At 35.8% G+C, this 26,004-nt stretch overlaps 5 protein-coding genes and 1 long non-coding RNA gene across 7 annotated transcripts; 4 read left to right on the top strand and 2 right to left on the bottom strand.

The window, feature by feature from the left end:
* Positions 1–418: 418 nt before the first annotated feature.
* On the top strand, positions 419–3,605 carry LOC18098789 (putative UDP-glucuronate:xylan alpha-glucuronosyltransferase 5). Its single transcript, XM_006382540.3, has 2 exons — positions 419–1,218; positions 2,379–3,605. The coding sequence occupies exons 1-2, from the start codon at positions 456–458 to the stop codon at positions 3,320–3,322; spliced, it is 1,707 nt and encodes a 568-aa protein (XP_006382602.1). The 5' UTR covers positions 419–455; the 3' UTR covers positions 3,323–3,605.
* Positions 3,606–5,689: 2,084 nt separating this feature from the next.
* Positions 5,690–11,499, top strand: LOC18098788 (mitogen-activated protein kinase kinase kinase 2). Its single transcript, XM_024600914.2, has 17 exons — positions 5,690–6,119; positions 6,633–6,674; positions 7,203–7,268; positions 7,356–7,466; positions 7,546–7,626; positions 7,737–7,814; positions 7,934–8,016; positions 8,624–8,705; positions 8,806–8,906; positions 9,180–9,219; positions 9,350–9,409; positions 9,495–9,544; positions 9,640–9,841; positions 9,943–10,146; positions 10,250–10,587; positions 10,675–10,730; positions 11,119–11,499. The coding sequence occupies exons 1-17, from the start codon at positions 5,814–5,816 to the stop codon at positions 11,220–11,222; spliced, it is 2,004 nt and encodes a 667-aa protein (XP_024456682.1). The 5' UTR covers positions 5,690–5,813; the 3' UTR covers positions 11,223–11,499.
* Positions 11,500–13,577: 2,078 nt separating this feature from the next.
* LOC18098786 (probable microtubule-binding protein TANGLED) lies at positions 13,578–15,672 on the bottom strand. 2 transcript variants are annotated; one of them, XM_006382537.3, is made up of 4 exons: positions 15,341–15,672; positions 14,866–15,008; positions 14,700–14,758; positions 13,578–14,555 (listed from the first exon to the last, which is right to left on the bottom strand). In XM_006382537.3, exons 1-4 carry the CDS (start codon positions 15,419–15,421, stop codon positions 13,765–13,767), a joined length of 1,074 nt encoding a protein of 357 aa, XP_006382599.1. In that variant the 5' UTR covers positions 15,422–15,672; the 3' UTR covers positions 13,578–13,764. The 2 variants fall into 2 exon arrangements, with proteins under 2 accessions (XP_006382599.1, XP_024456885.1); XM_024601117.2 differs by having other exon boundaries at positions 15,226–15,346.
* An 818-nt stretch (positions 15,673–16,490) lies between these two features.
* Positions 16,491–17,953, top strand: LOC18098785 (protein EMBRYO DEFECTIVE 514). Its single transcript, XM_006382536.3, has 2 exons — positions 16,491–16,648; positions 17,022–17,953. Exon 2 carries the CDS (start codon positions 17,056–17,058, stop codon positions 17,806–17,808), a length of 753 nt encoding a protein of 250 aa, XP_006382598.1. The 5' UTR covers positions 16,491–16,648; positions 17,022–17,055; the 3' UTR covers positions 17,809–17,953.
* Positions 17,954–18,533: 580 nt separating this feature from the next.
* Positions 18,534–21,795, top strand: LOC127905325 (uncharacterized). The gene is made up of 3 exons (XR_008059235.1): positions 18,534–19,976; positions 20,254–21,562; positions 21,655–21,795. It is a non-coding gene; the product is annotated as an uncharacterized LOC127905325 (long non-coding RNA).
* On the bottom strand, positions 20,024–25,808 carry LOC18098784 (uncharacterized). The gene is made up of 5 exons (XM_024601440.2): positions 24,605–25,808; positions 23,190–23,307; positions 22,570–22,922; positions 22,016–22,114; positions 20,024–21,810 (listed from the first exon to the last, which is right to left on the bottom strand). The coding sequence occupies exons 1-5, from the start codon at positions 25,288–25,290 to the stop codon at positions 20,562–20,564; spliced, it is 2,505 nt and encodes an 834-aa protein (XP_024457208.1). The 5' UTR covers positions 25,291–25,808; the 3' UTR covers positions 20,024–20,561.
* Between the last annotated feature and the right edge of the window lie 196 nt (positions 25,809–26,004).

Here is a 26,004-nt window from a genome sequence, read left to right as displayed (position 1 = left end):
TAACTCAAACGATCCAATTACCAAATTTCTTTTTTGAATATATCTCGAGCCGAATCTAACAATTATATATGATCAGAGTATGACCAGCCAACCAAACAACTACATATCTATATAATTTATTGCAATAAATAAAAGAACAAGACCAATTTCAACAAATTTGAAGAAAGGCTTTTACTCCTCCCATATCAAAATCAAGCGTTAACAAAGCAACATCAAAACACACACACACACACACACGTATCCAAGCTATTTCCAAGGCATCGTAATTAATAGGAGCAAGTACTGTAATTACATTAATTTTCTAAGACGAAGACAGTATTTACAACAGAAACGTGAAGCCATGCACTCTTTCGTCTCACCAAACTCATTTGATTTGGAGATGAATATATATAATAATATCCTTCAAAGCCTTGACTATATAAACACAAACATTATATGTGATTAGGTCAATCAAAATGGCCTCCTCTAAGCATTCATGTCAAAAACTCTTCATTTCTTCTCTCTTACTCCTCTCTGTATCCCTGACGTTCCTAGTCTTCTCTTTCCACCCAAAACCAGACCATGAGTTTGATGATCACCGACGTCAAACAGTACCCCATCACCATAAAAAACCTTTGTCGATTATCAACTCCCAGAAATCATGGTTCGATGATCTTATTGAGAGGAAAATCTTTAGCCAAAGAATCAAGATTGGTTTTGTCAATGTTGATGATAATGTCAAACATGCATATGATCATATGCATGGAGAAGTCGAGACTGTTAACGTGGATTTCAGGCCTGTATCCAAGGAGTTAAAATGGGAGAAATTTTTCCCGGAGTGGATTGATGAAGACGCGAGGTGGCACGAACCATCATGCCCGGAGGTCCCAATGCCTAGGCTAGAGGATTACCGTGACCTAGACGTTATCGTGGCTAGGGTTCCTTGTGGTAGTGGAATAGAAAAGCAAGGGATTAGGGATGTGTTTAGGTTGCAAGTGAACTTGGTGGTGGCTAACCTTGTGGTGGCCAATGGATTGACCGAGGGTGGCGATGATCGGACGGTGTCTGTTATTTTCATAGGGTCTTGTGGACCCATGCAAGAGATATTTAGGTGTGATGATTTGATGACTCATTTAGGTGAGTATTGGGTGTACAAGCCCGAGTTGAGGCGACTCAGACAGAAGGTGCAAATGCCTGTTGGGTCATGCCAGATTGCTCCTCTCCATAGAGATCAGACAGGTATGTTTTTGTTCATTGACATGATTTTATTCTATTTTATTTGTGTTAGGAGAAAATTATATGTTGATGACATCAAGAAAATATAAAATAAAGAGATTACTAATGTATATCCTCACCCACCAAATTATATATATATATAATTTTTCTCCATGTTCATGAAAATGTCAATTTCCAATATTAATTTTCTCAATTAGCAATAATTAATATTATATATAAAAAAAACTAGAGAAATTGAGTCCCTCTTGATAAATTGGTGAAGCAGCACAGCAATATTCTCTTCTACAAGAGTATAAAATCAAAATTTACTAAATTCACATAGAATAATATTTTTATCAATCTGCAAATGAATTAAAATAAATAGAAATTAATTGGGTTGTTGGCTTTTAGTCAACACTATAATTTATGCATTTCATTTTTAATAAATGATATAAACCCAAAATAATTATACACAAGTTATTAATTAACGAATATCTCTCTCTCTTTTTTAACCATTATCTCATCAAAATAAATCTCTTCAAGCATGGCAAGAAAGTTAAGCTGTGTTTTTATTGCCATTAGCTCAATTAAACTATATAAAACACAGTGATTAGTTTGGTAACCTCTAATTAAATTAATTAATTAAAGGATACAGATAGGCAACAACTTTATGGTGAGTTCATGCATTAGAAAATTGGATATTGGTGTGGTGTCAATTAGCAGCCAAAATCCGTGACCCTTTCATGGCCAATATCGTATTAAGAAATTGGAAAATGATATTTTAAGCTGTCACTTACGTATTTGAGAAGAGATTGGGTCCATTAAGCTAACAGCAGGCAGTCTTAGTTTATTTTTTTTTAATTATTTTATTAATTAAACCACCGAATAATTAATAATCTTATCGATGACGACATGTATAATAATTGTACCTCTTGTGTATCAGTTAATCTATCTAATTTATTACATCACTTGATGTTGTTCCCAAAAGTCCAAATGTTAATTTACTTAAAGAAAGTAATTAACATGAATTTAACTCTTAATATATATATATATATAAACTCTACATCTCCATGCAAGCAAATATAGTTTAGTAAATGTATACTCGGTAACTTGTTCTAATAAGAAAATCTGAGCTGTGAATATATACATATAATTTGATTTATTTTTTTTTGGGTTAAATGCAGGTAACATGGAAATTCAGAGATATAAAACGGCAGAATATTCAACAACAAGAAAACTCAATGACCACAATTTGTATCATCAAAGGGTTGCCTATGCAACAGTCCTCCATTCCTCCGAAGCTTATGTCTGTGGAGCAATTGCACTGGCTCAAAGTATAATACAGAACAACTCTACTAACGACCTAGTCCTCCTCCACGACTCATCGTTAAGTCAAAAGTCTCTACAGGGTCTCAGAGATGCCGGATGGAAGACAAAGCAAATACAGCCTATCCGGAGCCCCTTTGCTCGGAAAAACTCTTACAATGAATGGAACTATAGCAAACTCAGACTCTGGCAACTCACAGATTATGACAAAGTCATTTTCATAGATGCTGATCTTATAATCCTCAAAAACATCGACAAATTCTTTGCTTACCCGCAATTGTCAGCAGCTCCAAATGACAAGGTGTTATTCAACTCGGGGATTATGGTGATTGAGCCATCAACGTGCTTGTTCGAAGACATGATGTCAAAGAGTAGGAGGTTGATGTCATACAATGGGGGTGATCAAGGTTTTCTTAACGAGGTCTTTACATGGTGGCATCGGTTGCCTGGAAAACTGAATTATCTCAAGATTTGCAAGAGACAAGACAATCCAAATCATGAAATGGAGAAGGGCACCTACACAATCCATTTCCTGGGACTAAAGCCATGGGCATGCTATAAAGATTATGATTGTAATTGGGACATGGCGAATCGCCATATTTTTGCTAGTGACTCGGCTCACAAGAGGTGGTGGAAGGTTTATGACGCCATGCCAAAGAAATTGCAGCAATATTGTGGACTCACGAAGCACATGGATGCAAGGATAAAGAAATGGAGAGGCAAAGCTAAGAATGCAAACTTGCCGGATGGTCATTGGAAGATTAGTGTCAAAGACCCTAGACAATACCATCTCATCGATTAAATTAAATTAAATGCTATATATATATATATATATGTGGAAGAGAAGCATATTTTAGTTAGTTATTTAATTAAATTTCAAATTTTTTATAAAAAAAATACCGGATAGAAGGAAAGCTAAATGATGCATGCAGCAGCTGAATTCTTCCCTCTTGGCAGAAGCGATGTTGATAACTGATTAAAAGAATCATTGAGGTCTCTTTAAATCTATGTAAAGCCTGATATATAGAAAGGTACTGTATTATTGAAGATTTATCCAAATATTTCAAGCTCATTTTGATCTTCTATTCCAATATGCCAAACAATAAACTAGCACAACTGCTCATAAGATTTTTTTTTCTTCTAGAAAAACCAAAAAAAAAAATTATATCCTTAATATCAACAAAAATGGTAAAGAGACTGAAATTCCCAATGTAACCAAGTGCATGATGTCATATAATTCTCAATGCATACAAGTCATAAAATAATTTTATTTTATTAACGTGGTTGTCTTGGAGGAGTTCTATTTATCATTTGTCATCGAAAATAAGTTATTTCAAACAAAAAAAAAATTTATTATATTTTTTAAAAAATTGATAAATAAAATAGCTAAAAATGGATAATCAAGCCTCAAGCTTCTATTATAGATGTAACCAAGCCAAAAGTTTTTTTTTTTTGAGTTGTAATGGGGGCCTAGTTGTGAATGCAAAACATCAAAAAAGGAAAATAAAGGTATATTTAAAAGCGGAATTAGAAGGGAGAAATTTGCAGGTGCCTAATATTTGCTCATATTTTGCGCGAAGGAAATATATCGATGTGCAAATTATAAAGTCAAGTGTTTAAAATTTGAAGGGAGGCTAGCTCTGGGTCAAGTTTTCTTTTGAATTAGAGTAGTGGATGTTGGCCTGGTAAAATTTGAATTACCTAATACATTAACCTGCTATTTAATTAATTAAGTCAAACTTTGCAGGAGACTTCTTCGGGTTAAGTTTAAAGAATATTTTTATAATTTTTATAAAAATCAATGTCATTTCAGTTTTTTTCCTTTTTAATTTTATCTATAAAAATATTGTTTTAGAATAGACTTCATCGGCAAACTTGGGATCCATGCTGTGGATAGAGTCAAACTTCGAGCTTGATCTAATAACTATATATTAGATATCAAATTGAATTTTAAAAAAAATTATTCTTAACATCCCATAGTTTGGTTTATATTATAATTACTCACTATAATTTGAAAAATTACCATTTATATATTAAACTTTGTACACGAGCTAATACTTAAGATCTTTGTCAAAAAAATCAACAAAAAATATTTGATTATTTACAAGATTATTATTATTTTTTATTTAATACTTGAAAAACCCTTACAATACTAATATTAAAACTTTTCCATCAAATTAATATTACAACTTTTCTAAAAATTAGAAAAGAACTGAAACTTAGTATTTCATTAAATAGTTTGTCTCAATGCAAAATCAACCTTAATTTTATAATTCCTATCAACACACAACTCCCATAAATTGAAGAATGCTCTTCTACCACAAAAAAATCAGTTCCAAAAGCTCTTAATTATGATAAATGCACACTTCAAGAGTATTTAGGAACACGATGCAAACCGCATTCTTAAAAATTTTAAAATATTATTTTGTTTAAAATGAATTTTTTTATGTTTTCAGATCGTTTCGATGTGATGATGTCAAAAATAATTTTTAAAAAATAAAAAAAATTTATTTTAAAATATTTCTAAACAAAAAATATTTTGAACCGACACTACTATCACAATTCCAAACATGCCCGATTCATCTTCAGCAATCTCTGCCATTATTATTATTAAACACCTTCCTTGCATTACATTTTTTAGATTTCCCTAAGTTCAACATACTCAGAAACAAGATTTCCATACCTTTCAAGTGATTTCAAACCTAAAATGAAGAAAAAAATTCATTAACGATAAAATTATGGATAATAGCCCATTTATTTGTTGTAGATCAAGTGTGAAATTATAAAAGGATTAAATTGATTCTACTTTAGATTTTGCTTTTTCTCAAAGTGTTTTGGCAAAAAAAGTAATTGATATGTAAAAAAAGAGATTTTAGAAGGACGAGAAGGGAGAAATCATGTATGAAAAAACTATGTTCTTCATGAGAAAAAAAATTGATTAAAAAATACTATATTAATTATTAGGTTTTGATTTAGATTTAAATCATTAAGAGAAAAGAAAAATTGTGTTCGAAAAGAGAAATTTTATATAATTGATTTATTGGGTATTTCTAATATATATAATTATAAAAAGGTAATTGTAAATATACAAAACTATAGGATGCAAAATGTATTTTGTTTTTTAAAAAATCTCTTTATACTAAATCCATGTCATTTTCTTATTTTTCAAATCACAAATCTCCCCCAACTTTTCCCTCCTCCCCCATCCCCCACTCACTTATGGATGGAAAGAAACACCCTCCATTAACTCTATCAATCACACTCTCTTTCTCTCTGTCTCTCTTTATGTCATAATGCAAGACTTCTTTAGGAGATCATTAGCATTCCGTACACCCCCTCAAGATCATCCTGATCCTGATAATCCCAATCAAGAAAGTAATTACTGCAGTTCAATTAATCCATTAACTTCAACATTAGTTGACAAGTTCAATTCTTGCGTTCGTAAATCAAGGATCTTTAGCAAACCCACTTCACCATCTTCACCTCCAATGCCTCCTCCGATCCGGTACCGTAAAGGGGAGTTGATTGGTTGTGGTGCATTTGGGCATGTTTATATGGGCATGAACTTTGATTCCGGAGAGCTTTTAGCAATAAAGCAGGTTGCTTTTCTCTTGATTCTATCTGGTTTTTGTTTATTTTGAGTTTTCAGTGTGTTTCTTGAAATGGGTTTTGGATAGTTTTTGGTTTTTAGTGTGGGTTTTTGAGTTCTTGATCTTTTAAGTGTGTTTTTGTTGAATTTTGGGTTTTGGGGACCGAATTTGAAATGGGGTTTTGTTGATTTAAGATTTAAGGTGTGATTTTTTGGGCTATGGGTTGGGGTTTGGTGCTGAATTGGGTTTTGGAGACTTTCAAATTTGATGCTCTTTCACACTTATTTTGATTTTTAGTTGATTAGTATTTGTTTCATAATTCTGGGCCTGGTTTTTCATATTTCTTAATTGGGTAGTGAGTGATTTACAGTTGGGATGGAGTCTGTTACTTTTGCAGTATTTTGATTGTTGTTGGTAGTCTCTGTGTTTATGTTCATTTCACTTCCGAGAGTCTTCTTTCAGTTATAAAAAAATGTTGGTTTGGGTGTAACTCTGATGCTTTTTTGCTTTGTTTTTTCTTAGGTTTCGATTGCAGCTAATGGAGCTACAAGAGAGAAAGCTCAGGTATGAATCTAAAACAATTACTCGTATCAGGCTCATTTTGATTATTTTAAATTCTCTGAAGAATGGAATCTATTTGATGCATGATCCTCCTCATGAACGATATCATTTCTTTAGCATGGCAGTATTTAAGATTAGCACACAAGTGGCTAGCTTTAAGTTGTATTAGGAACAAGGGGAGAAGATTATCTCCTCTTCTTTGTATACTGAAGGATTGTTTTCCTGTCTTATGCTGTTTTTTTTTTTTGCTATGAAGAATTAATGTGTTTACTAGGTTTCTGAAAACCAGAAAATTACATCAACCAGCATATAATATGATGTCTTGCCTACTTGAGTGAGGGAGCTTTAATTTGGCCAATTTTCATGCACTTGGGAACCTAAAGATTCCGAGTCAGTCATCTATAATATGAAGTTCATAATTCCAGAATCATGCAGAAACGTTGTAATTATGGTAGTTATTGTAATAGGCTTTCTCTCAACGTTGATTTTTGAAATTTTTGGCTGAATTCACTTGATTGTTGCTATAAGTAGGCTCACATCAGAGAGCTTGAGGAAGAAGTGAGGCTTCTACAGAATCTCTCCCATCCCAACATTGTTGTGAGTATTGAGACTGATCTTCTGTTTATCATTTGAATTGATGAAGTCTACCATAGTTCTGACTTTGCAAGTTATTCTTGTCCTCAGAGATATTTGGGCGTAGTTCAGGAGGAGGAAACCATAAATATTCTGCTTGAATTTGTCCCAGGTGGATCGATATCATCTCTTTTGGGGAAATTTGGACCCTTCCCTGAGCCAGTAAGTCTTTGACTCTTTGCCAATTGAGCTTGTTCATATCAGGTGACTCAGGGCAAATCATGTGTGCTAACTTGAGCAGGTTATAAGAACCTACACCAAGCAATTATTGCTGGGGTTGGAGTATTTACACAACAATGGAATTATGCACAGGGACATTAAGGTAGCTTTGAATTTTTAATTTCCTTCCCCTGATACATGTGAGGAAAGGTCTTTAGCCTTTTTCTCATTTTTATTTATGAACAATGACATGTCTTCTTCATCTTCTCCCAGGGGGCAAACATTCTTGTAGATAATAAAGGATGCATCAAACTTGCAGATTTTGGTGCATCAAAACAGGTTGTGGAGTTGGTATGCACATGTCTGCCCCACTGTATACTACACCTACCTTGTTCTCTATGCTGTAGGAAGTATTTCTAAATATCACTTCTGATATGTGTATCCATCTAATTAGACCCTTGTCACTGCAGGCTACTGTTTCAGGGGCCAAATCTATGAAGGGCACACCATACTGGATGGCTCCTGAAGTCATTCTGCAGACGGGACATAGCTTGTAAGGACAACTAAGTACCATTTATTTCTCGTATCCATTCTACTACATAAGAAACAGAAAATAAGTTGTGTGAGTTATAAGGACTGGGAAAAAATGAGGCATGAAGAAAGGTGTGGCTAGGAAGGCAAAGTGCCATACATGGCTATTACCATAGAAGAAGCCAAATGTTTTTTAAAATAAAAGAATCCCGAGGCTTCCTGGGGTTTAATTCAAATTAGAAGGTCCAACAAATTGTCTTGGAATTGCCTTCCATGTTGCCATAAAATAAGTTCTATTTGACATTAAATGGCGTGGCTTAAATTTTAAAAGATGTAGTTGCAAAGCTTATGTTCTTGATCTCTGTGATCCGTTTCATACAGAAGCTTCTATAGCAAATTTTTCAGCCATGTGTGCCATACACAAAAACTTACATGGTTTATTTGGGAGCTTTGGAGAATTTAAATGATGTCATGGTATTTGAATTTTACTCTAGTATTTTCTGGTCTGTGCATAATGTAGCTAATTGCTTCTTCATCTATATGTAACATGATCAAATTGGCAGTTTTTTCTTCATTGCTTAAATTAACAGAACTGAACCTTACTGATATTCTATAAAACAATTCCCTAGCTCTGCTGATATATGGAGTGTTGGATGCACAGTCATTGAGATGGCCACTGGAAAGCCTCCTTGGAGCCAACAATACCAAGAGGTACCTAATTTTCTAGCTTTTGAACAAGTGCTCGCGTGCAGACACACAGTATTCCATGAGGTGCTTTCCAATATATTGTAATTAACAACATTTCTGTTAGGTTGCGGCACTCTTTTATATAGGGTCGACAAAGTCTCATCCAGAAATCCCCAATCATCTCATTCCAGAGGCCAAAGATTTTCTGCTCAAGTGCTTGCACAAGTAAGTTTCCTTTTCTCTTCTTCTTTTAACAATATCAATATGCAAATTACAATGGCCTAGATGCTTCATCCTATGGGGTTTAACTCACTTAATTTGAAATACTTTGGTAGTGCTGTGGTAGTTTATAAGTTCAAATCCTATCAAAAACAATTATAGGTTGCATTCTTACTTTAAAATAATTAATTCTAACATTCAACCCTCAGATACAATTAGTACGCCCACTAATTTCGTTTTCCTCCTGAACATGGTTGGCACATGTAATTTTTAATGCAGGGAACCAAATATGAGGCCAGAGGCATCTAAATTGCTGCAGGTGATTTTAATGTTCTTAGCCTTTTGTTTATTCGAGCACATTGTAGGTAGTGGCATATTTTTTTTTCTAATACATATTTTTTATTGATGGTTAATATTTTAACAACATTTCAAACTGTCATTAAATGCAGCATCCATTTGTTACTGGGGAGATTGGCATATCTGATCATGTTACTCATAGTCCGGTGATGGTCGGTATAGTTGGACCTGATTCTGTACTCTGATTTTCATGCATTCTCTCATTCCATGTTTTTAATGGAAGACTATTACCTTCAGGAACTTTCTGGAATTCCTTTGCAGTCATATACCACTCACCCAGAAACCATGCAAGTACCTTTCTATATTTTACCTTTCCGTATTGACACATTGTACGTGCTTTACTTGTAGATGTTTCTAAAAGTAATAAAAATTTTGTTGCCAGTCAAATGCCATCTGCCTATGACTCGATGGATGTCTGTAATTTGGGTAGTCTGAGCTGCTCAATGGATCCTGAGAAACTGTCTGAAAGTAAGGGTGCATTGGAAACACAAAACAGTGATGATGACATGTGTCGGATTGACAATGATTTTTCTACAAGTGAAGTAAAGCTCGGTCCTCTGTTGACTTCTAATGACTTCAATAAGGTGAGCAACTGCTTTGACATCATTATCATTGCTGGTGTAGCTTTTTAATCATGCAACAGCTTCAAAGTTAAATAGTTTATTGGAAACCGTGCCTTGTTTAGAGTTCTGATCCCAAATGTGAGCTCTCTGGAGATTGGAGGTGCAAATATGATGAGAATCCAGAACTAGAACAAGCAGGCAAAAAATCAGACGCTGGTCAACCAGTTCAGGGGGACAAAAATGCTTCATCTTACTGTGGGGCATCGCTTTCTGAGGATAATGAGGCACTTACTGAGTCAAAAATTAGAGCTTTTCTTGCTGAAAAGGTTCTGCTGCTTATCTTTAATATTGAAGATTAGCCATTTCCTTGTGCTGTTTTAGATCTGGATTCACTGCATCATAATATTTAACTTCAATTTGATTTCTCAGGCTTTGGAACTGAGGAAACTGCAAACACCTTTATATGAAGAGTTCTACAACAATTTGAATGCGCCTAGCTCTCCAAGTTTTGGTGGAAGTTCACGTGATGAAACTCCTCCAAATTACTTGAAATTACCTCCTAAAAGCAGGTCACCCAGTCAAGTCCCTGTTGGAAGCCCATCTACATCAACTGATGCTGCTGTTAGCACCAGAAGTCCTGGGAGTAATAAACGTGCATCTAATGTTGGCAATGCAAGCGATCAAGCTTCCGAGGACAATTCATCCCCTCGGAGCAATGGTCGGAAAGGGCTTCCACTTGATGATCAACCAGAAACAGTTAATCCAAGGTTAGCCCATAGATTGCATCCTTAGAGCTTCCTTGATTCTCTTCCAGATGTGAAATAATCTGAAGTATGATGATTTGCTATTCACAGTGTGAGACAAAGGAAGTGGAAAGAAGAGCTTGACCAAGAGCTCGAGAGCAAGAGAGGTGTAGTTTTCTTCTTGTTCCCCATCTATTTAAATATCAATTAATTAATAGTGTTCCCACATTTGTCAACTCCAATGCTTTTACTGTTTCATGTACGTACTTGCAAGTGATACTGTTTGGGAAATCATCTGCACTGCACTCACCACTGCCTGAATTTTCATCATCCATCAACTGTTTGGATTAGCTTATCAAGTGTTTTCTATGCTGTCTAAAAGCTAGTGTGGAAAGGCAAGATACACATTAAATCATCTTGTTGGAGATAAAGTATAACTGATTATATTGCTCCCCCTCTTCCAAACCAATAGAAAAAACATGGTAGATTTTGCAATCACTCATGACATCAATGATTTTAGATATTGTTGCATAACTCTGAAAACTATGTTTGCAGAGATGATACGCCATGCAGGCTCGGGAAGTAAAACATCGTCTCCAAGGGATCGAGCATCAGGTCGGCAGCGAGAGCGGACAAGATTTGCATCTCCAAGCAAATGAATGCAAGGCTTGGAGTGTCATCAGGATTGGTAAGAATGTGGCCCAGTGTGGACGGTTTGCCCGATATGTGTGGATATTGCAGCAATTTTCTCATTGTTCAGCCTGAATGGCGTTTGTTATATTGTACCGTATAGAAAAAGGAGCGGAAGTGTTATCATATTTGTTTCTCCTAGTTTTTGAGGAGGGGTGGAGAGAATTATACATGTCTCTCAAGTTTGTAACATCAATGTACAAAAAATCATACTGAGTATTCATAAGCGTCTGAAATTTTTGTCCACGCTCTTCTAGCTTTCGTGTGTAGCTCTTTTGAATCTTGATCTTGCAACATTTCATTATTTATGAAGCTTCATGCATTTGACAACTGCAATTCCATCTGGGATGGAATCTACCCATGCATGTGCAGAGTGGTTTCCCTTCTGTGTTTCTTTCAAAATGAAGCAGTCCTTATTAGGTGAATGATCTATCTCTATCAATATGTCACTGACAAGTAAACTTAGAATTAGAGTAAACTATCCCTTAGTCCCTGGATTTTGACCCTTATTATCGGTTAGTCCTCTATGTTTGAAAAACCCGTGATTTAGTCCCTTCACTCTAGTTGACCGCTTGTCAAATAAAATATAATCACAAATGATTTTCTCTAATTTCTTGACTGGTTCAGGATCAAGGGCCCCTGCTCGGATGTGATTCCAAGCTTCCTGAAGCGCTTCTATTTGCTCCTGTGAAAGATCTGATTTATTAGAGAACTTCAGTTCCTTAATTGTCTTTCCTGTAAGGGCAAACCTAGGTTTCTTCAGATAACCTAGATCATAAGTCTGATCTTCTCGAGCTTCCTTTTCCTCCGGACGAAGGGATACAGCTCCTTCATCCTCCTCATTGGTGGAATTTAGTTTGATCCGGTTGATGCTTGATTCCAACGGCATCTTCATTGCATCGGCTCGTCTGCTAATAATCCTTAATTGGTTAACTACAGCAGTTGGCTGCAGTTGGGTATTTTTACTGGACTACCGAGTTCTAACGCCCTCCTGGCAACAACGGCTTTACCATCTGCTACTTGGTCCTTTCACCTGGGTCCAGCTCTCAGTTTTTTTAGAGCTTCCTACAAGCTATTTGCTGCCTATACTCATTCTTGATTACCTAGCAAATCTTAGTTATGAATCTTTTCTCACGGGGAAAAAGGATACCTTCAGAAACTCATATTCATCTTTCAGTGTAACACCAGTCTAAGAAGAATGATGAGATACATGAATAACATCGGTTCTATTTCTTATAAATATAATTTGTACATAACCGGCGGGGACTTAGGGATTTAGCCTAACATAACTGTATGCAAGCTATCAGCAAAGTAGAAGAAATACAGGATAGTAATATCAAGAGAAGTTGAAGAAGAAGTGGAAAGAGAGGCGCTCCCCCCCTGCTTAGAGCTAGAATGGCCGCCTTGCACAAGATTTCTAAAGAGAAAAAGAAAACGAAACCGCGTCCGGGTACACATTCTGAGCCCCATTGCCAACTTGTTTCCACATGCCTCTGTCTTTGGAATCTTTTCTTTTATTAAGGTAGAGTTTAGCATTTCTAGTTTCAAAATATTTTTTGTATTTTTTTTATTTTAATATATTAATATAATTTTTATTTTAATATATTTTCAAGTTAACAATACTTTTAAAAAATAATTTCTATTACATTTCAAAACAACACTGAAGCATTACCATCCCTCATTGATGTCGGAATTGCTTTTGGCGATATAACCTTTATTTTATTCCTTCTTGAGTGACAACGTCTCCTTTTTTTCATGTTTTAATATAATTAAAAAATAAAACTTCTTTTAATAAAAATAATAATAATAAAAAACCTCTCTTTTTCAACGTGCTATTTCAACCCTTATTTTAATAGTTAATTTTTTTTTTTTTAGTTTAACGTGGATGTCCGGGCCAGCTTGCGCGCACCTCGACTAATCCCACGGGCCCTGAAGTTAACAACCATGTAAGCCTCCAGTGACCATCATATAAGCAACCACATTGGTTCGAACATGAGACCACAGAGAGAACAAACCTCTTGGTCCCAAGCTTTTATCACTAGGCCACTACCTAAATGGTTAGTCAATTTTTATTCTTATCCTTGGTATTTTTTTCATAACCATTTGGTAAACACACGAGATAAATGGTCCTTGCGTGTTAATGATTGTTCTTTCTTGGAAAGAATTTTCTGTGTATTGCTTAGTAGTCCAGGGCGGAAAAAATCCCTGGCTCCTTGCCTTTTTCGGATTACTAGAAGATGTTCGGATACTTCATCAATTTTCTGTGTATTGCTTAGTAGCTCAACATCATGATGTTCAAGCTAAAATGTAAAGAATTCGTAACATTGAAAGCCAAGGAAGAAGTTTTTATTATACAACGAGAATCCATGATCAAATTCCTCAAGAATCAACAATGTTAACCAACAATTCACACTTGTTGGGAATGTAAAAGAATCAACTATGGACATTGATGAAGTATCTGAAACTTCGATCAGCAAACAAATTAACAAACCAAAGGAAAACTAACACACCTCAAATTCTCCCCAGTGAGAACCGTCTAGGTGTTGCTATTGGACGCTGTTTCAGTCCACTCATTAGCACATCACTCTTTTGCACAATTTTTCTGCCTTTCAATGGAGACATCAATTTGTGGGCCAACCTTGAAGGCGAAAATGATCGACGAAATTTCGATGCAGTTGACGACTTTGGTGATTTCTTGCTCAAGTTTGTAGGTCTTGTAGGTGAGAGAGAAAGAACTGGTGGGTTCTTGATCTTTACTTGAAATTTTGAACCTGATGGAGGGGACTTAATCAAGAACTTATGTGGGGTTGTCTGCTTTTTGTTTCTTGCAATCACTGGAGACCTTGTCTTGCAAAACTTCTGCTGCTGTGCAGAATCTGTAGAAAGGAACAGAGGGTTTGGAAACAATACTGTCTTTTTAACCCATGGCCTATTCCTAGGAGAAACTCTATTCGCCAAATACCGAGCATTTTCTTTATCCATTTCTCTCTTCTTTGGAGGTGAAACCTTGAAGTTAATTCGTGATCGAGCTCTTTGAAGAGTTGGAGAGCCGAATTCTGATCGAATTGACTGCAGTTTAGTTTGCTTTTCCTTCTTCCTTTTGGATTTGAGTTCAGTGTCTTCAGGGTGAGGCCTTTGTTTTCTCTGTTGGGTCAATGGAGTTTTGGGGTCTTCAAGGGTGAGTTTCTTGGTTTTGCAACAAACAGCCGCAACAATTTCTCTCGCAAATTGGCTTGCCTGTAGAATCTCTCCCATTGTCTCACCCACTAGCATTGCTGGCAATGACATTCGCCTCCATTCTCCTGCATAAAACATTCAAGTCATTTGAATTATTCGATCAATGACTGTTTGGTTCTTCAAATTTTCAATTGCAGATTCTCATTTATCAACAACCAAGAAAAGACATGCCTTGGTAATAATTGAAATCAAACGAGAAAGAGAGATACCTATTGAAGTTGCTGGCAGCTTGCCCACTGGAGATTTCATAGGAACACCACTCTTGATCCTTCAAATTGGTGAAAAAACAATACAACAATTTTAGCAAATCTTCATAGAGATAATCAAGGAACATCAAAAGTCCAAATTTTTATCACAGCCCAATTTCTAATTTACCTTAAAGATTCTTGCTTGCACCTAAGACTAGTTCTTAGATACCCCCTGGTACTTCTAGGACTGAGACTAACCCCAGCTATCACCTTATTCCCACCTGCCACTGTGTACTGAAGCTCTTGCAATCTAGCCATGCATCTGTCCACCTTCACAGAATTTACAAAGCAAACCCATTATTCTAGTGTAACAGAAACATACATAATAAAAAAAGTTGTACTTGGTCGCTAGAAAAAAAGAGGAAAAAGAAAAGAACTTTAGGACTGAAAATGACTGAAATCAGAAAAATTTCATATAATAAAATGGATTCAAGCAAATGGTCCAAATCTGAAGACACAAAAGCAAAACTTAGAGAAAATCAAAGACCCGAATTTGAAGATTTTCTTTCTTCCTCTCCAGTTTTCTGAGGAATCAAACAGGCAAAAACAAAAGGGAGAGAGTTCGGTGGGTTTGTTCGATATTTTGACTAAGAAATATGTACCTTCTTTAAAGTTTCTCTGATTAAAACTGGGTCGAGAGGAACCACCATCTTCCTCTGCTTTGGTGGGGTTCTTGCAACCATGATTGGCTAACAAACCACGCAAAAGTAAGTAACAAAAAACAACTCCAAAGTGGGTCTCAAAGCTCTCTCTCTAAATTCCCATTGAACCAGAGACTTCAAAGATGGGTCAGTTACAAATTTTGTGTGTCCCTCTTGAAGTGATCGCTTCTTTTTTGCTTTGTACTCCTCACTTAGTTTTGTCTTTGAGGTTGAGAGATCAAAACTGAAAGACTTCAGGGCATAGGGTAACGGATCTTTTTGTCCCCCAACGGTCTAATCCATCCTCAAAATAAACGTTGCTAACGGCTACTTTTGCTCCCCATTTAAAATGACAAAGGGGTGTATAATTAACATTTATTTAATAAATATTATTGATTTATTTGTTTACTTTTTAATTTTAATAATCATGATGCTGGTAAAAGCTTAACACAATCCAGACAAATAAATTTTATTAAATTCTTAAAAGTTTATAAGAATTTTTTTAAAATATTAGCAACAATATACTTTTGGTAGGAATGGTAATTTCATATCATCTAATTAATATATATATATATGGATGGATGTAGATATAAATAGAGAGAGAGAGAGAGAGGATTTTAATGTTTTTTGTATGAATTTGAAGTTTAAATAAACTATAATTAATATAGTCTTAAAGTCCATATATTTTATCTTTGAAATTAAAAAAATAATTCCAAACTTGACAAGTACCTATTAAATAAAAATTTTCTCCCAACTCAATAAAAAAAAATTATAATGAATATAAATGTTATGAGGTCGGAAAATAAATATAACAAAATATAACTCTGATTTAATAAATTGTTATTTTTACTGTTGTATTTATAATTTTACTCAAATTCTTATAATTAACCTAAATATGCAATGAAAGTTAAAGAATTGCTTCCATGTTTTTTTTAAATTAAAAATAAAAGTTAATAGTCAATTTCATATTTGAGAAAAACTTTTTAGAAGGTGATAAAGAAATAAAGCTTTTTGAGAAAAAGAATAAAGTATAAATCCATTGGTCAATGAAGTCGTACATTGTTTTTAAAGGCCAAAAGCCCATATCTCAAATCAAAATTCTGAGTCCCAAAAACCCGAGTTTCATTGGCCCGAGGAATAAAACCCGTTTCTAAATGGTTGCCGTTTCGGATATTTAAAATCAGTAAAAACAATCAATGGAACCCTAAAAATCCCAACTTCACACAGACAGACAGACAGCAGCTCCTCTTGTCCACTCTCCAGTTCCTAGTAAGTTCAATCGAAATATCTCTAGTTACCTCATATTCATGCTTTTTTGATCGCTAGCCATCAAAGCTTTTTGGATTTTTTTTTAATATGAAGCTGGTAGGTTGTTTTTCTTACGAACCCTTTTAAGCTTAGTTTTGGTTTTAGTATTACCTATGTAGACGAGTTGTTATTTGAGTGAATTCAAAAGGAAGTCTTTGATGGCTAGAGAAAATTGAAGACAGAGGAGCAGATTGCAAATTGACATTACTTAACTATATTCTGTTTATGTATGATTGCTTTGATGTATGATTAGTAGGGTGTCTTTTGGTTTGTTAGTTAATGTTTTGTGTTATTCCTTGCTGGAAACTAACTCAAAATTCTGGTTATGAAATAGGAGCTACAATCTTGGGCTGTTTTCTTGTATACTGATGGCAGAGGAGATAGTAGCCGAAGCCATTGAGGCCAACCTGGAGAGAGCTGACACAGCTACTGAGGAAATGGATATGGTGGAGGATGTGGCAGCAAATGGTGCTAAACGAGCTAGAGAGGGAGAAGAGGAGGATAATGAGGATGTAGAAAAGAAGCAGAAGGTGGATAAATCTGTCGAGGAAGAGCGACTGGAGAAGCTTGAAGGAGAGGGGACAGGAGAGGGAGAGGAGAAGAAAGAGGAGGAGCGACCGGATAAGCTTGAAGGAGAGGGGACAGGAGAGGGAGAGGAGAAGAAAGAGAAGGAGAATTCAGGTCCGGTCAGGTTGGGTCTGAAGAGTTTTGGGTCGGCAGTGGAGATGTTTGATTATTTCTACAATTTCCTCCATTACTGGCCTCCTAATCTTAATGTCAACAAGTATGAACAAATGGTGCTACTGGACTTGCTTAAGAGAGGTCATACAGAGCCTGACAAAAAGATCGGTGGGGGGATCCAAACTTTCCAAGTTCGGTTTCATCCAATGTTCAAGAGTCGGTGCTTCTTCCTAATTAGGGATGATGAGTCTGTGGATGATTTCAGCTTTCGGAAGTGTGTGGATCACATACTTCCGCTGCCCGAGGACATGAAAATAAAATCTGACAACTTTCTAGGTGGAGGTAAAGGTCATGGAGGGAAAGGTGGTCATGGTGGAAGAGGTGGACGAGGTCGAGGTCGTGGCCGTGGTTATGGAAGGGGTGGTAGATCAAGGAACTGAATCATAGAAGACAAATGAGGATTGCATGTTTTTCTTCTATATTGTCTAGCTAAGTCTCTCTCTTATCCAAGTTTTGACTCTTAAATGCTTAAATTTTGAAGGCTCTTTGCTTAGCTTTGGAGATCATCAGTTTTTTCTGTTTAAATCTATTTCTTGTCCAAGTTTTGAGCTGTTTCTTTTTTGGTGCCCAGTATAAATTCACGAGTCCTGCTATAATTTTCAGTGCCAAATATAAATCCATGAAGCATGTTTTTTGAGAGGCTGCTGAAAGGTAAATTAATTTGATAAATACTCAATTTAATACATCTTAATCTTAATAAATAGTGTAATTAACATTAATTCTCAATTTATCAAATTATTCTTTGTCTGCATACTTGGTCTAGCTAAGTCTCTCCCCATTTTGTTCTGCAATTTCATCAGTTCCATCTGGTTGGCCATGAGACCCAGTATCCGTCGTGTCAAGCAACAGAAAATAATTTTGAAAAACCTCATGCATATTTTATTTATTTATTTTGCTGTTGCATTCTTTTAACCATTATGTAAGTTTGAAATTTCTGATGGGAAAGAATTTGCATGCTACCTTTTCCACGATCAAGTTTAAGATCCTTTTTTCTTCGTCACCAACATGAAAGTCATTACTTCCGACTAAAATTCTGACTCGTACTCAATCTCAATATAGAATAACTGGGCATGAACTGCAATGGAGCAACTAGAGCAGGTGTACAAGCTATGACCTTCTCCACTCTTAACTTTTAACTCGTGTAAAAGGGTTTTTGAACAGGTTTTTCCTACATATACTAAACCAGGCAATAGAGTATGCTTAATTATACTGTTGTAGATGTTACTGTTCAAGATAGCAAAATAAAATAAAATAAAAAATAATACACATGAAGAGGTATAAATTTAATGAGTAATTGCATGGGATGACAGAGATTACGTTTTAAAATAGTTTTTACTGAAAATATTATTTTTAAAAACGATTCAAAAACAATTTTAAGTATAGAAATTATTTTACATGGTTCAAAAAGTTTTAAAAAATAATTGAAGTATAGTTACAAAAATTTAACTAAATAATCATCCCACCAAGATACAATGACCATCACTGCTGGCCTGCATCAATGTTTTCACCAGCTACAGATTGTTGTCCCATATCTCCACCAGCCCCATACTGTTAGGAACAAAGTGAAAGGCACAAAAAGTGAAAGGCTGTAGTGTTGAGTGTTTGAACAATTACCTTAATCCTCTACCCAGCAGCAGGAATGAATTTTATCACCGACATATTAAACTGTTTCTCTTGACAAGACCTGGTTTAGCCTCAAATCTATAGCATAGCTGCTCCTATTATAGCTGTGAAACTACAAGTAATGCTATTGATTCTTTTATGGATAGTTTGCTAATGATGTTGGGTACTGAATCTTGACTTGAATTTGCCATCTTTTTGTGTTCAAAGTTGTAACTTTTCTTTAGAAGGAAACTATTTTTTTATAATATATATATTTTATAAATAATTAAGTTTAAAAGATTATTTCTTTATCTCCGCATTAAAAAGAAATTTTTTTTTTAACTTAAAGTATTTAAACAAAAAGAAGATTTTTATTCCACATAAAAAATATAATTTTTATTTTGTGTGAATTTAGAGTATATATATTAATACCATTAATATATTCTATGTTTATAAAAAGAAAATTGTATTTTTTCAACGTAGAATAAATTTGTTTTTTGATCTAATAAGCTTCGAATTTTATATTGATATTTTTTTAAACTGAGATAAAAAAATATTTTTAGTTTAATAAGTTTTTAATTTTATATTAAAAAAATAAAATATTTTTTTTATAGTAAATTCTAATATAAACGAGTAACTAATAAAAAAAGAAGATGGTAGCCTTGTGCGCTCGACGTCGGGTCAAGCAATAGAAAAACATTTAATTGTTTTTTGAACCTTTTGTCTGTCTTTGGTAGTGATTTGTTTCTGCGTTGAATTTCCCTCACTATTTTGATCTTTAAGCTCTTACAGATGAGACTGTTCCAAGGTGTTTTTGGACAATCGATACTCTTATCGTTCACTTCAAAGTTCAAACCATCTGGTTTCTACAAAAGACTCCCCGACACATAATGCATGACAAACCATGCAAGACTAGTCAAAAAGCCGGCACCATCACCCACAAAAGGTAACAAAGAGAGGCTTTAATTCCACCATAAATATTATGCACACATATGAAAGGAAAAATGGATCTGTAAGTTGTTTGAGAAAAATTCGCGATACAATTTATTGTTTAGTACAAATACAACAATATCGAAATTAGTAATATATACAACTGAGATAAATTAAAAAATAAAATGAATCATATGCTAAGAAGTATAGAACTATGCAAGTCAATAGTTTTCTTCTCCTTTTTCCCTCTTTATTACCAACAGCTCTCAGCCTAATAAAATATCTAATAGCAGGTGACCCGCCAAATCTCACTTACAGGCTAAAGCAGCATTCATGGCATTATCCATGAGGGTAGAGGAGCTAGTGGCAGTCAGCGAATACAAAAGAAAGCAGCACTAGCACATTTGAAGATGCTCACATTTTCCGCAACTCTCTTTCAGCCACAGCCTCCCCCAGGTAATCAACATGACCACTTGGTTTCAGAACTGCAAGCTATTAGCAGCAAAACTAATTAACTCACATTTACCTAGCTGCAAGCTATTCAGCAGCGAAACTAAGCATGTTGAGATGCGACACATGCTTTTTCATCTTTAACTCAGATTTACCTTTCAATAACACGTCGGCTATTTCTAAATTCACCAGGATCCATGCCCGTATTGCATTCATTCGATCTTCCTCCTTGCTGTTTTCTAAATCCTTCTTGTTTTGGTCCATTAAAATTCCGTGAATCACCACCTGCACCATTCATTTTCCACCCAGAACAGTCAGTGCCTTGAAATCCACTATTTTTACCATGGGCACCAGGTGACGATCTACCAAAATCATCACCCCAAGACTTTCTTCTATCACCCATCTTACCCTTGGATCTCATCTCATTGTTTCTCACAAAGTCATGATCACGACCCCTAAAATGGTTACCTCTTCTACCAGATTCCAATTTGTTACCTCCACTTCTATTTCTCCAAGAACGTCGATGATTGTTATCAGATTCTGAACCAGAAAAGGAAGCATCATCCAAATCAGAATTTCTCTCAAAATTCCTTCTACCTGAACCCTTTCTACCCTGTCTCCTATGGCTGGAGCCAGAATCATCATCCACATCAGAATCAAGCTCAAGTTCTTCATCTGACCCAAAACTTAATCCCTTGGAAGGACCTGTTGGAACTCCACCTCTATTTTTGTTTCTAATATCAGCGACATGACTGGATTTCCATTTTGGATGAACAGAGCGCTCTTCATCTGAATCGATATCCAGTTCGTCATCAGAGCCAGAGAAAGCTCTTCTGTGATGCTTGGGCTTTGATGGCTTAACAGAAGGACTTGTCCTGAGTCGTATGCCCAAGTTGTAATCAGAACCTCCATCTCCTTCCAAATCAGAAATCCCTTGGTCAGAAAAATTGTTTTGAGAAGCCTTCCGTGCAGGTTTATCATTTTGGGTATCTAGTTCATAACTGTCAATATCATCTTCATCATCAAAATCATCAAACCCCCTTCCAAATCCATCATGCTCAGGAACAGAATATGCCCTTGAAATTCTTCTGGGTCCACTGAAATCATCTGTATTCTGTCCAGAATTTCCTTCCTGAGTTTGAATCCCCAGAGGTAAGTCTTCAACTATAGCTGCGGAATCTGCATACTCAAAAGCAGCAACATCAGCCCCATCTGATTCATTGTCATCGAAATCAAAATTACAGGCACTGGAAACTTCTGGGTGGCTGACAATCTTCTCCGACCTTGTTCTGCTACCATGCTGCCTTTCTTCCATTTTATTTTCCATGAATGTATCTGGTGGACGCTTGCAATCACAATGGAAACAAGCCATGTTTCTCCTATAATTTAAGAAGTTACACCTGCCACAGCATAGAGCGTAAAACTTGAAAATTTTACCAACAAAATGCACAAACACAGCATATTTTACAAACAAGCTGCATTGTTTTCAAGTATAGAAATAATATAGAATAAGCAGAACTATAAACGCTACACGATTTGAAAATATGAGGTGACAGAGACTGCAAGGTGGAAAAATACACCAGTGATTTGCAGTTGAAGACTTACTCTGGGCATTCCCATTCCCCTGGAAGCAACTGTCTCTTGGGCCGCTTCGCATCACATTGTAAGCACACTGCATTCTTGGCGAAATTCATGAAGTCACATCTGGGAAAATACAGGCACATTCTTAGCAATAAAACACTTATTAACAATAACTTTACAGTTGAAACAATTAGCTAATGATGGCTTTAAAACACAATTTTAAAACTCATCTTTATAGTTGAGAAAATTAGGTAATTCTGGTTTTAAAACACTTGAACTTGTCATAACAATTGCATTTAACATCTTCCTGGCAAAACTTCCACATGTAATTACAGATATTCCAAGGATGCCCATAAGATTACCTAGGTCAAACCACAGATTGAACCAAAACAAGGAACAAAACAATAATAGGATTACCTAGAGAGCAGCAGAAAAGAAAAGGTCCACTAATTTTTCAGAAGTTCCAGAAAAAAACCTATGTGCATCCCTAGATTAGGCATCTGGCAGCCCTTCATTAAGAAAAAAAAAAAAAACCAACAGCCCATGAGCAAGTCATAAACTCATAAAGAGGAACATACTTGGGACACAACCAATCCCCCTTTTTCATATCAATGCCATCACGTCCGACAAGTTTCCTAGGAGGAGTAGGAGGTTGTTTCACTTTTGTTGGAGGCCTTTTAATCACTGGAGGGGGGAGATTTGGGTCTATTGGTACTGCACTCAACTTTGCAACCTCATGAAGTAACTTACGAACAACAGTTCTGACAGGTTTTTGCTTCAGAAGAAACCTATTGGCTACTGATCCATTTATGGATTCAAAACCATAAGCTAAAAGAACTCGCATAAGATCAATAGTCCGTGCCTCATCCTCTTTGTTTGTTAGTAGATATCCACTTTCACATGAGCTCCTCAAACGGCAGTTACTACAAACCTGAAAAACAAAAAAGCAGTCATGTTTAAAATGGCCACTACTAGGCAATCATAAGTTTATCCAAGTGCAAATAGCCATTAATAGGCAATCATAAATTTATCCAACCTGAAAAACAATTGTATTGATGGATGAGATTCCAAAGGAAGACAAAATAATGAGAGTTTAAGTCATAAGATGCAATTCAAAAGTAAGAGCCACATGAGATAGTACATCATTTTTGGAAAGTGTGAAAAGGTAACTAAAAAGTCTTAAGAAAGTAACACTTACATCCCCTTCATCAAGGTGGGCATGCTTCCTCAAAAGCTTTGAAGAGAAAACAACCTTCTTGTTCACGTTTGGGCATCCATAGCCTACCAAAATTTGAATATCCTGTCTTGACAGCGACCTGAAATCAATTCTTTCTCGTCACCAGTCAAGAAAAATGACCACAGCTGGAATAAGATTATTTGGAATACATCAAGAAAACCTAGACTAAGAATCTTACAAGTAAAATGTGCATTTTAATAAGAGGCATCACAAAATAAAATACAAATTTAGAACTTATGTTGTTCCGTACATCTAGGATTCAGGACAATGTTTACACAAGGAAAACAGAGAATTGAACATATAGCCCAAAAGGCTTAGTTCAGCTAAGATTGAATCATCTATGTATTAGACTATACAGTTCACAGAGCTAAAAGCAGCTATTTCTTCCATTCCCAATTTTAAGAACCTTACTACAGCTGAATTCACCACAGACTCCAAACCTACAAAGTCCAATTCCATTGTTGAATGAGCTAAATACTGGCAGAATTCAGCACAGCCTCATACCAAAATACTTTATCCATTTTGATAACAGCATTAGAAAACATGAACATGAAAGTCAGAAACCAAACAAAACCTCAAAACATCTAATTAACCACATTTTCCTAATCCTATCAAATTGTATATACATATAATCCATATCCCATAACATTTAGAAAAAAACTCATATACATTCCCAGACACACACAAAGAACGAAACAAATAAATGCTCTTTACTTCATTTCAGCAACCAAGTTAGCAACTATTATAACAACAATATGAAATCTACCAACCAAACTCATGATCCAACTGATCTTTGCCAAAACTAAGAGTAGCAGTCTGAAAACACTTGAAATCCTCAAAATCAACCTCTTAATCATTTCATTATTGTAATAAGCATGCTATATGTATATATAAAAAAATTATTTCGTTGCTACAACTCTCAGATTCAGGAAAACAATGTCACACTTGGTGCTATTTCAATTTGAGAAAACAGAAAAATTGAACAACAGCCAAAAGCTTAGTTTAGCAAAGAGTGTACGGTACTGTGCATATATCAGTAGATTCCTACAGGTTCTATTTTACAGTTCACAAAATCAATTTCAACCATCTTCTCCCATTCGTTCTTTGATGAACTAATTGTAGCAAGAAATATCACAAAGGGAAGCACAGACCACCATCACCTCAAAACTTCTACCAAATTATAGCTAATTTGTACTAGACCGTCCCACCAACTTGCATTTACAATCAAATATCTCACAAAACTCACAAAAAAACTTCCTCGAAAAATTCGTATACAATTCAACAGACCGAGAAAGGAGTAAACTAAACAACGAATTTTCATTCACTTTCAACAATCAAGTAACCAACTTTAAAACAAGAGCATAAATTCCACGAACCTGAAGATATCGAACCGGTCTTTGCCAAAATTAATACAAGCAGTCTGTACAGCCCTGAAATTATTAAAATCAATCCCAACACCATCACTCTCATTCCCAACCCCAGAAACATCAAGTCCCAAACTTTCTACCATATTGTCCGCAACTTTCCTACTAGGATCAAAATAATGCTGTTGCGCCAACCTCTCCATCAGCTCTATCCACTCCGGCCATGGATGCACCAACTCCACTTCCTTCCTCTTCAACTCAATCAAACCAGACTCTTCAAAATCAACACTAGAATCACCATTATCACGTAGCCCAGATTCCAGTTTTTCATCTTGAGAGTCAATCATTTCTGTTTTTTGAGTCCCATCAAGTTCTGGGTTTTGGGCAGCAACTGCTTCTTGTTGTTGTTCTTGTGGGGTGTCTTTGGATTGGCGCCAAGCACGGATTTTTTGGAGGGTTTTGAGCTTTTCAGCGCGTTCACGTTCAGTGGCATCAATTTGATCAAAGACAAAGCTCTTTCGACCAGACAGAGAGTTGGGTTTTGGTTGCTCTGTCCAGGGCTTAGCAGTTGTGGTGGTTGAGTAGGGTTTAAGATAAAGGTTGTTAAAGAGGAGGAGAGATAGTGGTGGGGGTTTAGGGTTTTGGGTAGTGAGAGTTAGGCGTCTTAAGAGGAGGAGAGAGAATGGTGTTTTTGCCATTCTTAGAGGGAGGAAAGGAGATTAGTTAGAACTTAGAAGTGAGCAAAAACCTTCATTGCAACTGAGTGAGGATTCTAGTTGGAAGGAGACAACGAGAGAGCAAATCCTTCTGAAGCCATATCCCTTCAGTTTAGGCCTTAAACCCTTGTGGGTATTGCTTGTTTGGTTGAGCAAGAAAAAGAGAGAGGAAAATAGATATGGGAGCCCTAAAGCCCATTTTTATATTGAGCAAATTCTATTTCTGGCCCAGCAGTGTTGTGTTGTAACAGGCCATGGGGGCAAAAGTAGAAATTGAAATCATCATTCTACCTGTTACTAAACCTACTAAAAGATCTGGGTGCAATGCACCTGCTTGGTTTTTCTTTTACAATGGAAGCTAATAGAGTAGAAGAAAAGCAACAACCTGAGCTGCATATGCCACCTGCCTTAGGACCACATCCATGGCTTGTTTACTTTCACGGAGAGCATGGACAAAGCCAGACTCTGTATAGCATGATAGAAGGTAGTTATCAGGTTAAAAACATTCCTGAGATGCAAGATATGCAGATAGCCACATGTTCGCACGGTTGGTTAATTAGTTCTAGTTCATAAAAATAGAGATGATTGTTTTCTGTTGAATCCCATCTCTATGCAAAAGATTCAACTACCGCAGCGAAAATCAAGCTTTCAACTGTTGTTTGCTCGCAATGCCTCCTGATGATCCGAACTGCATAA

The sequence above is a fragment of the Populus trichocarpa genome, chromosome 5 (genome assembly GCF_000002775.5).
Source record: "Populus trichocarpa isolate Nisqually-1 chromosome 5, P.trichocarpa_v4.1, whole genome shotgun sequence".
NCBI lineage: Eukaryota > Viridiplantae > Streptophyta > Magnoliopsida > Malpighiales > Salicaceae > Populus > Populus trichocarpa.
Note: the sequence above shows the minus strand (reverse complement) of the source record. Positions and strands in the feature narration are given on the sequence as shown.